This window comes from Limulus polyphemus, unplaced genomic scaffold, assembly GCF_000517525.1.
Source record: "Limulus polyphemus unplaced genomic scaffold, Limulus_polyphemus-2.1.2 Scaffold4240, whole genome shotgun sequence".
Lineage (NCBI taxonomy): Eukaryota > Metazoa > Arthropoda > Merostomata > Xiphosura > Limulidae > Limulus > Limulus polyphemus.
In genome coordinates, this window is record NW_013669850.1 from 6,657 (window position 1) to 23,626 (window position 16,970).

Here is a 16,970-nt window from a genome sequence, read left to right on the forward strand (position 1 = left end):
ACAACCCCTCCATCCCAGGCACCATTCTAGTAACCCTTCTCTGAACCTTTTCCAACAATTCAATGTCTTTCCTAAAGTAAGGAGCCAAGACTGAACACAATATTCCAGATGATATGATTTTGCAGATAGACTTGAGTAATTGGACAAACACATGACATATTTCATTAATTACTGTGTTAATCACTAAATGACAATCCAAGGATGTCTTTTAACCACTAGATGACAATCCAAGGATGTCTTTGTGCCCAAAGATGCTGATCTCTCATGTGGAGACCAGCTGCCTTGCAGAAGGCAGAAGAGAGTTCATTTACTGATGTTATCAGTGGCCTTTTAGCTGTGTACTGTCCCACCCTTTGCTTTTCCTAGCTATACCACACAATACTTTGTTTTCAGCACTCAATCCTTCTGAATATCAATGAAGAACTTAAATAGTTGTGGTTGGTACCTTACTAGTGCAGAGGAGGCCAATAACTTACCAATAGAGTTGTGTTGGATTTGATAAATGGGTGGCTTCTCAAATGAGCTTGTCAGCTACCACATTTAGTTTTATCCCCTGCATGGCCAGGCAAATACATCCAAGTGATGGTCTTATCTTGTAACTAATTTTATTTTTACATCCATTAGGGAGCAAACCACTGAATTTTATGCATTACTGCCTGTGAGATAATCAAACATTATATTGGTGAAACTGTCTCTTTGTTGTTTGTTTCTTTCAGCAATCCAGACAGCTTGCATTATGGCCTCCAGCTCCATCCTTATGGTGCTTGTGGGTAACCTGAATGCTCCACCAGCCTCATGCAGAATGTTATTGCTCCATGGGACAATGAAGGCCAACCCTCACAATCTTAAGTGTAAGAACATTCTGTGGTTATGATGACAGGTGATTATCCACCTTAATCTTTAAATAGGTTCAAACACACTTTTCTGTATCATTCTATGCCATATCTCTACAGATCCAAGAGGCATCAAATGTTTATTCCACATTAGGAATTCTGACATTTGGTGTAAATGAATTATCACAGTGGTGGCTGTATAGCACCTGTCACCCATAACTGTTTCACAGGGCACCTTTCTGGCAATCCTCTACTTGGCTGGTGTCTGAATGATTACTGTGGTGCTAAATTGTCCTAATTAAATAGGGCAGTGGTTTCATTAGGGAATGCATGATATTTACACTGCAAGGCCCTAGTGTAGTGAATTTTATTGTTGGAGCTGTTGGTGAACTGTAATGTTGCTTAGACAAGTAAGGTATAATATGGTTTTGATGGTGGTAGCTGATGCACATCCTGTTACCACTCAACACATATCTTGTATCTTATCAATCTTATCTAGCTACGTAGCACTCAATACTGATCAATACTGTAGTGCTTAAGGAAGTGATGTTCTTCAGCTGTATTTCCTGCACAACTTTTCAGTCCATTGATGCCTTTGGTAGCTCTTGTTAACAAGTTGTTAATGTGGCTCGTGAAGTAACGTTGTCTGTCACAGATCACCCAAAGGTACTTCAACATTTCTTACAGAGTTGATGAGTGTGTAAAACATAGCTGTGGCTTTGACAGGACTGATGACCATTCCCATGCCATTTTCCTATCCTCAATGTGATATGAAAGTTATATTTAAACCTAATTTCAGACTGAAAATTGTTTCTACTGCAAAGACAGTATACTGATTGCTTGCATCTCATCTATTTATACATGTGTAGAAACTGTAAAGCCTCTTATACTGATGAAACTAAATGTCACCTTAAAGATGAGTGCTTGATCATATGGGTATGTCAATCAAAACTAAAAGAAGAGTTACATACCCAATTCCAATATCTACCAACATAATGCAGAAACAGTCTATTTGAATTAATTTTGGAACCTTAAAATCTTCTCAACAGCTATTTATCTGAACTTCAGATAAAATGAGAAAATATATATGAAAACTCTTCTTCTATCTCTAAATAATTCTTCATTTGATTTAAATCTGTTTTAATATTCATGATTTAATATGTATTAGATATTATTCATTTTCTCATTTGTTAAATAGGTACTTGTTAATAGAACTGCAAAAACAAAAACAACTTCACATTTACTAATTTATTAATTATGTGAATCTAATTTATCTTATTATTTATTACAATTAATTATTTTATGAAAATTATTATATTTTTAACAGAAAGCATCTAATATAAATAAGATGATTTAATACAACTGCTTCTACTGATAAAATTACTGCATATTTATATGAGGGTAAGGATATAGATTTGGTGTATCTGGAGTGAACTTGACAAGGTACTACATAAAAGGTTTGTAAAAAAAATTATCTCTATAGGTGTGGGGGATGAGTTAGCTTACTGGATAGAAGATTGGCTAGATGGAAAAAAGCAGGGGATTGTTATAAATGTAGTTCAATCAAACTGGATTAATGTCACAAGTGGAGTATCTCAGGTCTCAGTGTTAGGATCTTTGCTGTTTTCGATGAAGGAATGTTCAATAAATTACTTAAATTTGCTGATGATACTATGGTCTTGGGTGTTGCTGGCTGTGAGGAGGAGGATACTGATTTACAAAAGGATTTAGATTATTTAGTGAGTTGGGTGAATAAATGGCAGATGGGTTTTAATTGTAATAAATGCAAGATAATACATGTTGGTTATCATAATTTGGATGGTAATAATCACAACTAAGCCAACCAAGCAGTGTTCTGTAGCTAGTGGTACAGCAAATAGGATTTTAGGTTGTATCAATAAAAATATTGGATACAAGTCTAAAGAAGTTATAATTTAATGGTATAGGTCACTGGTTGGGCCACATTTGGAGTATTGTGTTCAGTCTTGGGCTCCTTACATTGACTTGTTGGAAAGGGTTTGGAGGAGGGCTACTAGAAGGATATCTAGGATAGAAAGGTTGTCTTATAAGGAGATTAAGATCTCTGAAATTGTTTTCTCTTAAAAAAAGGAGTTAGATGGAATCTGATTGAGGTGTTTAAGATTGTTAAGGGAATTTACAGTGTTGATGCAATATCTTTTCTCATACTTCATAGCGAGAATGATAGGACTAGGGAGCACAAATATAAATTTTGGAAGAGTAGGAGTCATCTTGGGCTAAGACAGTTTTATATTTCTAAAACGGTTGTTGACTTTCGAAATGGGTTGCATTTAGATACTGTGGAGACAGTAAATTTAAGTGAGTTTAAGAGAAAGCTTGACAAATATATGAATGACAAGGGCTGACTTTCAGATTTGATTTTTTAATAGCTTTTGTTTACTTTAGTGGATGTGGCAGTTTAGGTGGGCCAATAGGTCCCTTGTTGTCCTTAAGTATTATGTTATGTTATTATACATATGGGGAGTTTGGCAGGTTCTTCTTGATCTAATAACTTCCTCAAAATTAAAATAAAACTGCCCTATCAAAGATTTAAGTACCAACTGGCCTTCAACCTGAGAAAAACAAAAGGGAAACCACCAAGCAAAATTTCTGTAATTTTATTCCTAAACGTATCAAATTCAAAACAGGTAGACTTACCACTGATATACAAAAAGCTAGAATGCAGTACACTGGTATGAAAGAGAGAACTGGAAAGTCATAAGGAATACCTTGTCACCAAAACTTACATTCTTAGGTGGGAAGGTAACAAGTTATACCAATGTTTCTCAGCCACCAGTCTGCAGACCAGTGCCGGTCCATTGAATTTCATGAAAACAAAAATTGACAGATTATTCCTAAGTAGCTCATAATGGTTTTTTGTTATACTTGCATTTTAGTGGTCCTCAACAAAGCAGTGAACTGGACATGGTATCATAAAGGTTGGGAGCACTGACCTAGACTACAACAATTGAAAATGTCATCAATTAGAGTAAAAAGGAATTCAGAACAAGAGTAGATTCAATGGACTGGATTCATAAGAAAACAAGTACAGCAGACCAGCCTCGTAGGAGAGTGAAACAAATGAAGATACTCACAACGTGCATTCTTCCCAGCAAGGTACAATTTCACCTTCATCATTCTTTAAATAATATGTGAAAAATGGAGTCAGGCAGTATGTATTTACCCATAGAATTCTCACACTTTTAGGTGTCGTCACAAATGGGAGCATCATAGGTAGTCAGGGTAAGATCTCAATTAGTTGTCCTGTAGTTGAAGCTTCTCAGAGGGGTAGATCAGTAAAATCTAATGACTGAACATACTCCTGAGGTTAAGGTCATTTAAGTTCATATCCAACGACGCAGCCAAGTCACAAAATTGGCCCAGTCAGTGGGCATCCATTGAGAATAAAAAAAAACCAGCAGGATGATCTATTCTTAATGCATGGGAAGGCATACCAAGCAATAGCATTCACAAACCTGAAGGACATTTTTGTCGATAAATTCATAGAGGGGCTTTCAAATCAGCTTCTGTGATAGCACCTCAGAATGAGGAATGCCATTACTCTTGTTAAAACACATTTATCATAACACACTTTGAGGTGGTCACTGTCAGACAGGAAGAAGCCTGCAGTTGCAGCTGTAGTGGTAATTCCACCAACAACCAGTGAGACAAACACACTGGTCTCTAGTGAGTATGCAGGGCTATGTAGGTCCTCCAATGGGAGCATGCCACAGCAAAGAGCATCCACAGGTACATGTACAGCAAGGTCCACAAAATGTGCCATCACAACGGTACATGCTACTACAAGGTACACCCATGGGATACATACTGCAGTCAAGACTGATGCCTCTGACTAGAAATTATTCAGGACAGGAAGAGCAAAGCCTTTGCTTTTCTTGTAGACTTGTGAGGCACTGGTGAAGAAGTGTCCATGAATGAAGACCTGTCACTTACTGACACATCCTACTGGGGAGAGCTAACCCAAACCAATAAATGGTGCTGATGTCTCCTAGGGCCAACTTGCACATGATGGCTAATGAAGGACTTGATTCTGCTAAGAAGTCCAAAAAAGTACCAAGCACTGAATTATCAGAATCAATACCATTTCATCAGGAGGAGTCACACTTCCAAGTAGTCCAGTAGCAGGGGTCAGTACCATTGTTGGCACTACCCATGGAAGTGAAGACCAAACAAACAAGGAGCCCAGTGATTTGTTCCATCAGAGAGGTTGGCACAACCATGAGAAGAAGGTAACAGATGTGTTTACATCTTCCACAAGATCACTAACTCTAAGCATAAGAAGAGCTTTCTGTCACTTTGTGCATCTTGAGGGACATCCAAATCCCAGAAAGTTGAAGGTGGGGTGGGCTCCAGCAAGATCTTGATGTCAGCAAGGAAGACTACTGATGGTGATACAACTGAGCCAGGTATCTTGCACAATTGTTCCTACCATCAATAATGAAGCTTCGACCTCAAGGTCTGAACCTACTGGATTACTGCTGCCAGAATCTCCAAGGCACCACTGACAAAGAGACACTGCAGAAGGGGCCAAGTGTAAACTCCCTTCCAGGCTACCTAAGCATATGTTAAAGCAGATTCCAGTGCTCAAATGCCATTACCAGGAGATGCCAGTCAAATTGATGGAAGCCTGGAGTCTTTATAACTAGGAAAATCAGTTGAGAAGAAAAGCCACTGTTCCATAGAGATATGAGGTTCTGTGCTTGCAAGACAGGCTAGCTGACGTAGATTGAAACCTGGTGATGGCCCAGGAAAACCTAGATATTCGCGGCCACCAATCAGAAGATAACAGTGACACCGACAGAGTTCAATTCAGAAGAGTGAAGCCCTGACCACCTTCTGGGGTGAGTGTATAATTTGTATATACTTATTCTAATATATATATTGCACATTTTTTGTTTTGTTTTTATGTGTTGAACTATTTAATTTACAGTGCCCTCTGTGCTTGAGTGTGTGTGGAAGATATGAATCTCACAGTTGTTTTTTTATGGGAGTATTTTGTAAGTGGGTATATGTATTTCTTTTTTTCTATAATGATACTGCCCTCAAGAATTGAGAAATGTTTTATATGTACACATTTCATATATAGAGTATACTTGTCTAAAGCACCACCACTTATTTGTGCAAGTACGTATGTATGAGCAAGAGATGAGTAATTTTATGGGTTTTGTATTTTGTTAACTTTTCCATGTTAGTTTTCTTTTGTTCAAGGAATGTTACACTGTCTCAAGAAGGCCAGCTCTAAGTCATTGTGAAAGCTTAAGAATATAAAATGTTTCTTTCAAAATGGGTTTTTGCTCTGTTTTTTTCCATTTTATTTTCGTGATTAGTTCCTTGTGTTAGTTTGCCCACTCTTAAAGTTGACAGTGTATCTCTGCATCTTATCTCTATTAATTATATTTTATTTTGGTTGCATGTGTGTACCTGTGCATAGCTATTTTTGATATTAGAGTATTATCATGTATGTTCATTGTTAAGGGGCCATTTTTATGTATTATATTATTGTGAAAGTAAACTACAAAGCTTTTAATTTTGAATTTAGTTGATTCTTAGGTTGAAAGTGTTAAATTAAAATATGATGATACATTCAATGTATTTCATATTGTATTTCCTGTTTGATTTTAAAACATGGCTAAATTATAGTGGTTTTAACTTTATTTGAAGTTTTTTAATTCAAGTTTTAGGGATGTTAATTACAAATCAATTATACATTTTTTTCACTTGAATAATGAAATTCTTTGTTAAAGGGTATTACCTTGTATTGTAGATTAGTGTTATTTATTGTCAAGGTTTGCATCATCCATGTAATGTGCAAGTGCTTCCAGGAATAATGTTAAAATGCTCAAGAACCATGTATATCAGGAAACTTTCAGGCCATTGGATAGCAAGATGGAAAGAGGATGGGAAGCACTGGACCTTCTGAATCTTGTCCTAGATGACTTTGGAAATGATGGTAGAAGAGATGCTAGTGGTGAACTTAATCCAAGATTCCTCATAGCTTTGATTACTGACCTGCCGAGCATGGGCCCACTGGAAAGCAACGAGATTGGAGGGCGTGGGATACCTGTAATAGGTGTCCCAGTCCTGTTTCTGAGCCTTCTGTGCCTGCTGGAAGGCAGGAGACCACTATGGACGAGGATACCATGGGAAACATGTCGAGGTTTGAGGGATAGAGTGAACAGCTACTTGAATTGTACAATCAGTTACTGCTTCCATGTAGTCCTTAATAGATGGAAGACTAACGACAACAGGATCAAGTTCCGAAAAAGCAGTGAAGAAGAGCCAGTCAGCTTGCTCCAACTTCCACTGTGGTACTCGGGTCAAGTGGCAACGACCACAGCTAATCTCACTTAAAATGTTGGGAAAATGATCATTGCCCCATGGGTTACTATCAACCTTCCAAGCAAAATGAAAAAAAATAATGAACAAATAGATAGATCAAGTCCATGAAAATAGGTAAATGAACCAGTATTGAAGAAAGAGAGAGGTTGTGATCTGAGAGCATACGTTCCACAGAATGACCCATTAATATCTGCACCACCTCAGATTGTGTTCATTAAAGTCTCCCAAGATGAAAAAGGGAGCTGGCAACTGTTCTATGAGAGCATCAAGGTTTGATTGATCAAAAGTTTCTCCTGGAGAAAGGTAACAAGAACAAACAGTGATAGTATAACCCATAGAGATACATACAGCTACAGCTTCCAAGGGTGTATCAAGTGGTACAGACAATGTAGGTACGTGCTGGTCAACCAGTAGTACCACACCTCCATAGACTCATCCATCACACAACCTGTCATTCCAGTATAAAGAAAACTGCTACAAGGTGACAGTATCAGCAGGTCTTGGAAATGTTTCCTGTAAGGAGAGACACAGGGGATGATAGGAATCAATCAAGGCCTTAATATCATCCAAATTAGAATAGAAACCTCTACAGTTACACTGTATCAAAGTGACCATTTTTATATAGGTGGAAGAGAACTGGGTGGAGAACCCTTCTGTTTGCAACCACATCATCTTTCTTTTGAAGAAAGAGGTCTGTCGACCTCCATGGAACCTGCCCTAGGATGATTGAGCAGATCTCTGTCAGAAGAAGGAGACTCCAGTAACTGAGGGAAGGACCAAATAATGGTTCTGCACCTTGGGGTCAAAGGAAATGGACATGAGCAGTCACTGGAAGTGATGTGGGGACAGGGACAGGAATAGACATAGACTTGTAAACTCTTGCATCCAAAGAGGGCAAAAGACTCTCTACACAATGAGAGAAGGACTCTCTTGGAGGTATGGAAAGATCTGTCTGCACTCCCACTGTAGCAGTAGAATGAAGAGCAGCAGAATATCTCCGATACAGACCAGGGTACAACAACTCCTGAGCCTCTGGATAAGAAAGATTATTGACAGTTTTTGAGCATTGTACCACTTTTTCCTCCACTCACTTAGGACAAAAACAAAAATATGAGGGATGGAAACCATCACAATGGATGTAGTGAAGGTTTAGTTGACACTTGTAGGCATCATGGTCTTTGCCACCACAACAAACAGATGTCAAAGAACCACAAGAAGATGCCTTTGAATGTCTGAACCTCTGACACTGAGAACACCTGAGAGGTTAGGAATATAAGGCCGTAAGTTACAACTCAAATAACCTACCTTAGCAGTGGCAGGTGGACATGGCAATGTAAGTGTCAAAATCAGAATATTGGTAGGCTGTAGTATTCCATATTTTTTAGTGGAGATGCTTCACACAGCTGAAACTCCTTGACTGGAGAAATCAGTAAGGATCTCCAACTCAAGGATGGTCTTTAAATCCCTCTCAAAAATAACTCCTGACGAGGAATTCAAAGTAGCATGGAGAGTAACTTCAATAGGTATGTCCCCAATGATCTTTGATTTCAGAAGAAGCTCACTATGGTGTGGATGTTTTGACCCAAATGTCCCCAGAACATAACTTCTTGACTGACTTTGGAGAACCAGCAAGTCCTTATAATCCCTAATGATTTCTCAGTCAAAGAATGCAAAATGTAAAAAGAAGGTACAGGAACTGACTTGGGTAGTGACAGCGGAACAGAATCCTTCATATATGGTCGCTTACCTATCAACTGTATTATATCATTTTATTTTTTTTCTGGCCACCCATCTACAAGAATTCAAGGCCAAAATGGTGTGTTAAAGTGCCACTACATAAACTGACACACCAATGACACCCCTTAACCACCAGGATCCTCTCCTCCCCTTCACAGGATGCCATGCACGGCAAACATGTGGGTGGATGTTCATATCCATGAGGAGGTAAACTGAAAATTCAGAACCTTCCCTGGGATGTCCCCTCACCACGTACAGAAATCCATCTCAAGAGAGTTTCTGCTCTGTAATGATAGCAACATGTGGTTCAGCAAATTAAGATTTCCTTGTTCTAGTTGTTTCATTTCTTTTTCTCTATAATAGGTGATGTCTTTTCTGACAGAAAGGCTATTGCAGTATTATATAACATACAGGTTCAAAAGATTGGCACTGTAATATCCTTTGCTGACCAATTATGATGTTGACTAAATGTATTGTTTGTTTGATCTGAATTTCATACAAATCCACTTGAGAAGACCATCCTTACATTTGAAGTGCTAGACTAGAGAAAAAGCAGCTAGTTAATACCACCCATCATCAACTCTTGGGCTACTCCTTACCAATGGATAGTGGGATGGCCATCACTATATAATTGTCTCACAGCTGAAAGAGAGTATATATTCATGGATAGAATTTGAACCAGTGACCCTGAAATTATGAGTTGAATGCTACAACCACTAGACCCTGCCAGGCCAACTAAGTGTAAAAGGTGACCAGTGCTGTGAGGGAACAAAGATAACAAGGTGATGCTGTCGACTAGATAAAGAAAGCAAGTTTATTTGTTAACTCAGGTATACTTACTTTAGTCAGTTTCTATTAGGAATTTATCAAGAGAAAGCGTTTTTCAAAAAAAAAAGTTTTAGTTCTAAGGAAGTTAATCCTAAGGGAGATAATGCTGTGGAAATCAGCAAAGCCTTGTAGAAAAGGCCGTCATTTTGTCTGCATAGGTATGCAAACTATATTTTCTGTTTGATATAATAAAGCTTTTGTTCATTGATTCAAATTTGTCCAGACTCATTGTTTTACACTTAAGAGGATCTCTTCATAGCTTAATTAGTAAGCCAGTTAAATTGTAGTAGTTTTGGTACATTATATTCTTGTGTCTGATATATATTCTAAAATGCATATTTGCATGGTACATTAATTTTCAATCAAATAACTGTGGTATTTTCAGGTAAAATGAATTTCCCAACAAGTGTGAGCTAGACAAAACCACAAATAACAGTAGATTTAGTCATCAGATAAGGGAAGTGTTCTGTAAAAGATAACTTAATATATTAAATGCAATTTTCTAATCACATGCTCTAATTTGATGGATATGTTTATTAACCAATACAAAGAACATTTTTTCTTCTCTATCAAGCTTACAACTGTCCTTTTGAATTTGGTAGCAATAGACAGTAATTGAAAAGAAGTGCTTTGTCTCCATTGATCAAAGTAATTTTTCCAAGCAGTAACATAATCAAAAGGTTAGGAGATTTAAATTTTATATTTGAACTTGTTAATTTGAGCTTCCAACTGTTAAGACACTATACAAGCTATGGATGGATTTTCTCACCAGCAAAGTAATAAGAATAAGAATCAACAGATCATTTTCTTGATTAATGTCATCTCATGTGGAATGAAAGAACAATTCTTAACTTGTAGATACAGTTACAAACATTGCAGATGTAGACATCATTGAATGGAAGCACTCAGGCACTAGTTTTGTGATGTATCTACTTGTCCTATAAGGATCTTATTCTTTTATCCTCAAATGTAGAAAATTGCCTTGCGGGATGGACTTCTCTGCTGGAGTCTGTTTAAGGTGGCATTTTTCCACATCTTGTGGTCCATCTTGCAAGCCTTGAGGCTGGCCTTCAGGTTATCTTTCTATTTGAGCATGGTCCATTCTATGGTGTAAAGTCCTGAGCTTAACTAACTGTAGAATGCTACATTTGATGTGCACATTTCTTCCATGCAAACCACATATCCAACTCAATGGAGCTGAGCTCTAGTGGGTATGCTCTCAAAGCCTTAATGGCTAAAATACTGGAGTGATACAATATAAAAGGAAGAATTAATAGTGCATGAGTATCATGTGACACAGAGAAGCCAAGGTTGAGATTTTCTTTCCTAGGATTTTCAATCCTAGAACAATAAAACAAACATGTTGAAGCACATTCGAGAAGATAGTATTCTTACTTTGTTTCTCTGTGCATTAAGTTTGCTATTGCAGAGACCAAGATTGCTTATTTTAATCTGTGTCAGTGTGGCTGTATTCTGAATAGAATAGGAGTAACAGATATAAGTTTACAATTTAGAAATGACAGGCTAGGTTCCACTTGAGAGAGTTTTGTTTTTCCTTTGAAAATGATTGGTCTATGGAATCAGTTATCATCATAAGTAGTAAAGGCCAACACTTCACAAGAATTTAAAAAATGAATAGATAACTTCCAGAAAAATAAAGTCTGGGTTTAAATTTTCAGTTGTAAAATTGAATACGTCAGACATTGTTTAAGTTTTCAATAACAGTAAGAGGGAGCTCCTTGCCAAGCATTTTTTTTTTCTTATATTGAACAGTGATATTAATCATTATTACTACAAAAGTTCGGCACGAGTAGTCACCTTCAAACAGATATACCGAGAGACAAAAATAATTTTTTTTTATATAGTTGACTTTGTTTAATTCTTGTAAATTCTTTCCCAATTGCTAAAATAATGCCCACATGTTCATAGCTGATATTCTTCAAATACGATTTATTGCAGTAGTTTATTCCTGAACTAAATATTCATGAGCTGTTCCCACAGTTAATATTAGGATTTATAGTCTTAATCCAGTATGAGAGAAAACTTTAGGCAATGACTAGATTATTTATCACATACACAAATAAAGTGTGTACAAACAATGACACATTGAAATTTCAATGACTAGATTATTTATCATATACACAAATAATATTATTTTAGCTTATTTTTTAATAAAGAATTTTAAATAGTCTGACAAATGTAGATTCATAATGTAAAAATGTGTGCAAATATACTTCTATTATCCATTATTTATTTCTATGCCTTCTCCACATAATTTAAGTTTTTAGATGTTTTTAACTTATAATATTCTATATTAACAGTTCTCAATTTGGAGGGTGGACCCCTGGGGGATACAGAATGTAGGTCAGTGAGAAGGTTTACGAAAAAAAGTTACAGTATATATTATTTACTGCAATGAATAATGCAACTGTACAATAAGCAATACAGTCAGCACTTGCATATCCTACCACAAAACAGTATTAACTAAAGTGACTATTACACACATGGCATATATCTGTTTATTTCATTTTTACCAGGTGGAGCAAGAGGGCAAAGGGCTCTGTTATCTAAGAAGTTTGAGAACCCCTGTTCTACATTACTTTTGTAGACAGAGGTTATTAATTAAAGTGACTATTACACACATGGCATATATCTGTTTATTTCATTTTTACCAGGTGGAGCAAGAGGGCAAAGGGCTCTGTTATCTAAGAAGTTTGAGAACCCCTGTTCTATATTACTTTTGTAGACAGAGGTTATTTCACTAAGATATAGTTAATGCATCATTCTAAACCTAACAAAACTGTTTGGCTGTGACCCATTACATTGCGTTCTTTCATAGTAACAGAAATGTAAATTAAGTTTCATTTCAAAATCAAAATGTGTGAGATTTTTCTTATAACAGTTATCACTTATTATTTTTGAATGTTATCTATGTCTTCTCTTATCATTGCTCATATTGTTTCTTTTCTAGTTTGCTGTGTAAGAAACTTGGAGTATAATGTTGGCTAAAGATAAATGGTGCAAACAGACTGAAAAAATCAACAATATCTTTGATCAGTAATTAATCTCTAAATACCCATAAAGAACTTATGTCAATAAATCTCACTCAGCAGCAAATATATACCCTATTTGAAAGGCAATTATATCATGTATAAGTAATGCAAGTAACTTATTGCTCACATCACCTGTGTCCATGTCCTGTGGGTTTAGCAAATGTTCCACTACTGAGCTAAATAGCAAGTTCGCTAGCAAAAGTATTCAAATATTACCATGTCTTTGTCCTGCCTTACAACTGGATTTGCAAGCAACCTATATCTTATGTTTTGCATCCAATGGAGCAGCATTTTTTTTATTAAGCTAATTTTAGTGATAAATGAGGATATCATAAACTGATTACCACACACACACCTTTATAAAACAAAATAATATGATAAGGGTTACCCTGTAAATAAGCCATGAAAGTCTACAACAAGTAAGCAAAGTTCACATTTTCTTTACTTGAAAATGTATTTCAGAAAGATACTCAACTCTCCACAGTGTAAGTTCCTGTGTATGTCACAAGCCTTGAAAAAACTCGCTCTCCTAAACATGCCAGCACATACTGTGCCAGTTTATGATATAATAATCATTAGACTATAGCCCTCCATCAATCAGAGGGGGATATGTCCTCCATGCACAGTAATCCCCATGAGAACTGGCACTTGAACCAAAGCTCATTCTTGTCAAGGCAAATTAAATGCATCATAAGTGGGAGAAAAAAGAGTAGAAGGTGGTGCAGAGAGGTGAGTATCTACCTGAAATACATTCTCAGGTAATGAAAATGTTAACTTCAGAAATGATAGTCACCTCTCTGCACCACAAACTGATCAAATCCCACATTAAGGATGGTGGAGGGAGGCTAGTGTAAAGAAATGATAAAGATGAGCTCCTTTCTGAAAAACAATGTCAGAAAGGGAAAGCCCACGTACTGTGACATCCACGAAGCAGGGGCAAAACTGAGTGGGACAGCACTCAGAGAAAGGCTGTACCCATCTCAAGCAGGGAATACTTTTTGCCCAGCAGAGGTGGTGGGACAGCACTCAGAGAGAGAGGCTGTACCCATCTCAAGCAGGGAATACTTTTTTGCCCAGCAGAGGTGGTGGGACAGCACTCAGAGAGAGAGGCTGTACCCATCTCAAGCAGGGAATACTTGTTGCCCAGCAGAGGTGGTAGATTCTTGTCATAAGAATCTGTTGGTGGGTGCTAATGAGTCACTAAGGTAAGCCAAGTGGCAGATTGCTCAATTTTCTATTATCTTACAGGCAGAAAGTCAAGCATGAGTGTGTAGGGTGGCTACGGCTATAATTCAGAACATTCAATATCAGAGAAATGTTTACATGAGATAGTTAAACAAAAATAAAATGCATGAAACAGCATCCCTGACCCGTGTCCTGAAGTGAACCAAAGACCCATCCAGGTGGACCTAACCACTGGGAATGGTTTGATTCACAGCATACTCTGTCCCATACCACTGGGAATGGTTTGATTCACAGCATACTCTGTCCCATACCACTGGGAATGGTTTGATTCACAGCATACTCTGTCCCATACCACTGGGAATGGTTTGATTCACAGCATACTCTGTCCCATACCACTGAGAATGGTTTGATTCACAGCATACTCTGTCCCATACCACTGGGAATGGTTTGATTCACAGCATACTCTGTCCCATACCTACTGGGAATGGTTTGATTCACAGCACACTCTGTCCCATACCACTGGGAATGGTTTGATTCACAGCATACTCTGTCCCATACTACTGGGAATGGTTTGATTCACAGCACACTCTGTCCCATACCACTGGGAATGTATTGTACAATTAAAAACTCTCCATGTCAACTTCACCAGAGGCTTGTGACTGGGGAATTAAGGGTTCTCCAATACTCCATAGAAGGAATGGGGGTAAAGAATTCATATGGAGAACTTTACCAGGGAAGTGTGTGAACAGATGTCATTGGAGGCAATCATTTGAAATTGGATCCCACAATGAGAGACAGTGCGATGGGTTTCTGTAACCATAGACAGTAGACATGGGTTACAAGAGAAGGCAGGCTGTTGTTTTTTGTCAACTGTAGAACAGCCTCAAAAATATTATTTATATATACAGACACCACAGTAACAGTCTCATGCAAAACCTTATCTCAACATTGGGCAGTGAGCAGGGGCAGATGGACTTAACATTTCCCTGCTCACTGTGAGGCAACAACAGCCACTCGATGGATTCTATCTTCTCAATAACATGGATATATATATGTTGAATAAAGTAGTTATGAGACCAGAAAAAGAAAGGAAAAATAGACTTACCATCAGAGCCACTGAGAAGACAAAATTGGATAAAATGGAGGAAAACCAAGGGCAAGTTGGGAAAAGGGTATATGCACTTTCTCCAGTAAAGCCAACAGGATCATGATGGAAAGCTTTCAAAATGAAATTAAAAGATAAAGACAACTGAGAGAAAGAAAAAGGAAGTGAAGAAAAAGAATATTCCTTAAAAAAAAAAAAGAATAAGGTGAACGATGATTATAAGAGAGCCCGAGATTCAGCAAAATTTAGTGGAGAAAAAACAAAACAATATACATACCCATGTAATCCAAGCAGCGAAAGACAAAAGTGAAACCATAATTCATATCAGGAAGAAGGAACAAGAAGCAAAATCAGGTATGAAAACAAAAGTGATGTAACACTTACAAGAGCCAGGCTCAGTTGAAGTAACAGAAGCAGGAGTTTGGAAATCCTGGATTTGAGATCAGTATAGAAAAAATCATGAACAACAACAATAATATCACTGACCGTCAATGTCTCTAATTGCTATTACAGTACTGGATGACTCCTGTAAAAGTACTGAAAACCTTAGAAGATGTCAGAAACATGGGAACATGAATGCATAATCCAGTTAATCCACAAAACTGATGCTGTGGTGGTCTTTTTTTTATGTTATCAGTTAGAAAGAAATAAACCAGATAATAGCAATGATCAATAGGCCTAATAACTACCTTCAAGAGTACTGTACAAAACCCACATGTTGAATTAAAGAACTGGAACAAACAATGGGCCATGTCCCCAAAAGTGAAAAGTCATTTAAAATAAAATAAAACTGGAGATAACTGAATAGAAAGATCTAACTGATAAATTTAAAAGTTAAAATTGTTGTTTCAGATAATCAAGAAAAATAAGGAAAGAAAGACTGCACAATGAATAGCCTGAAAGGTTAAAGTTATGAAAGGACAAGCAGTACCAAGGAGAGAATGACCCAATGTTCAAGTGCTGGTGCTCATGGAGATTACTGTGCACAAAGGATGTGTCATCCTCTTACTGAGGGAGGGCTATAGTTTAATGATGATTACACAATAGACTGGCACAATACACATTGATGTGTGTAGGAGTGGGAGCTTTGATCAAGGCTTGTGGAATGTGCAGGAATTTATATGGCAGAATGCATGAGGTAATAGCTTTGTGGTGAAGAAAGGTGAGTAGCATTCCAAATATTAAGTTTGTTGTCATCATTAAATCCAGTTTAAAATTGCTAATAAGATATAGATGTAATATTTATGTAGTTTATCCATGTGGAATGATTTTGAGGAACATCCCTTTTCTAACATTGGTGGCAAAAGCTTAATAAAAAAAAACAAGTACTCACTTGTGTCTTGCTCGAGCAACTTTGAAGAATCTTGTGCTGCCTAAACTGTACAAGAAAATGTATTTCAGTTTTGGAATGTCATTTCACATGTATCGTTCACACCAAAAGAAATATATTTCCATACTAACTCCAAATTAAATATTTAATTCAACAAACTAATTCATATGTTCCTTATTACTTAACCAGATATTTGGAATTGTCCTTATCAATAATCAGAGAATTTTTTATCTGTCCTTATCAAGAATCTGAATATCTTGAACTAGCCCTTATCAAGTGTCAGGATATTTTCAAGTGTTCTCATGAAGTGTCAGGTTATTTTCAACTGTCCTTATCAAGTGTCAGGTTATTTTCAACTGTCCTTATCAAGTGTCAGATTATTTTCAACTGTCCTTATCAAGTGTCAGGTTATTTTCAACTGTCCTTATCAAGTGTCAGGTTATTTTCAACTGTCCTTATCAAGTGTCAGGTTATTTTCAACTGTCCTTATCAAGTGTCAGGTTATTTTCAACTGTCCTTAT

The 16,970-nt window shown here is 37.0% G+C and overlaps 1 protein-coding gene across 1 annotated transcript in view; it reads right to left on the reverse strand.

Moving 5' to 3' along the window:
• The window catches only part of LOC106470827 (phosphoinositide 3-kinase regulatory subunit 4-like), a gene marked incomplete at its 3' end in the record, with an annotated part of 26,904 nt that overhangs the window by 4,455 nt on the left and 5,479 nt on the right, over nt 1-16,970 (reverse strand). Inside the window, exon 3 of the mRNA XM_013931397.2 lies at nt 16,453-16,497. Coding sequence (XP_013786851.1) covers nt 16,453-16,497 — 45 coding nt within the window. The remainder of the gene's footprint in view (nt 1-16,452; nt 16,498-16,970) is intronic.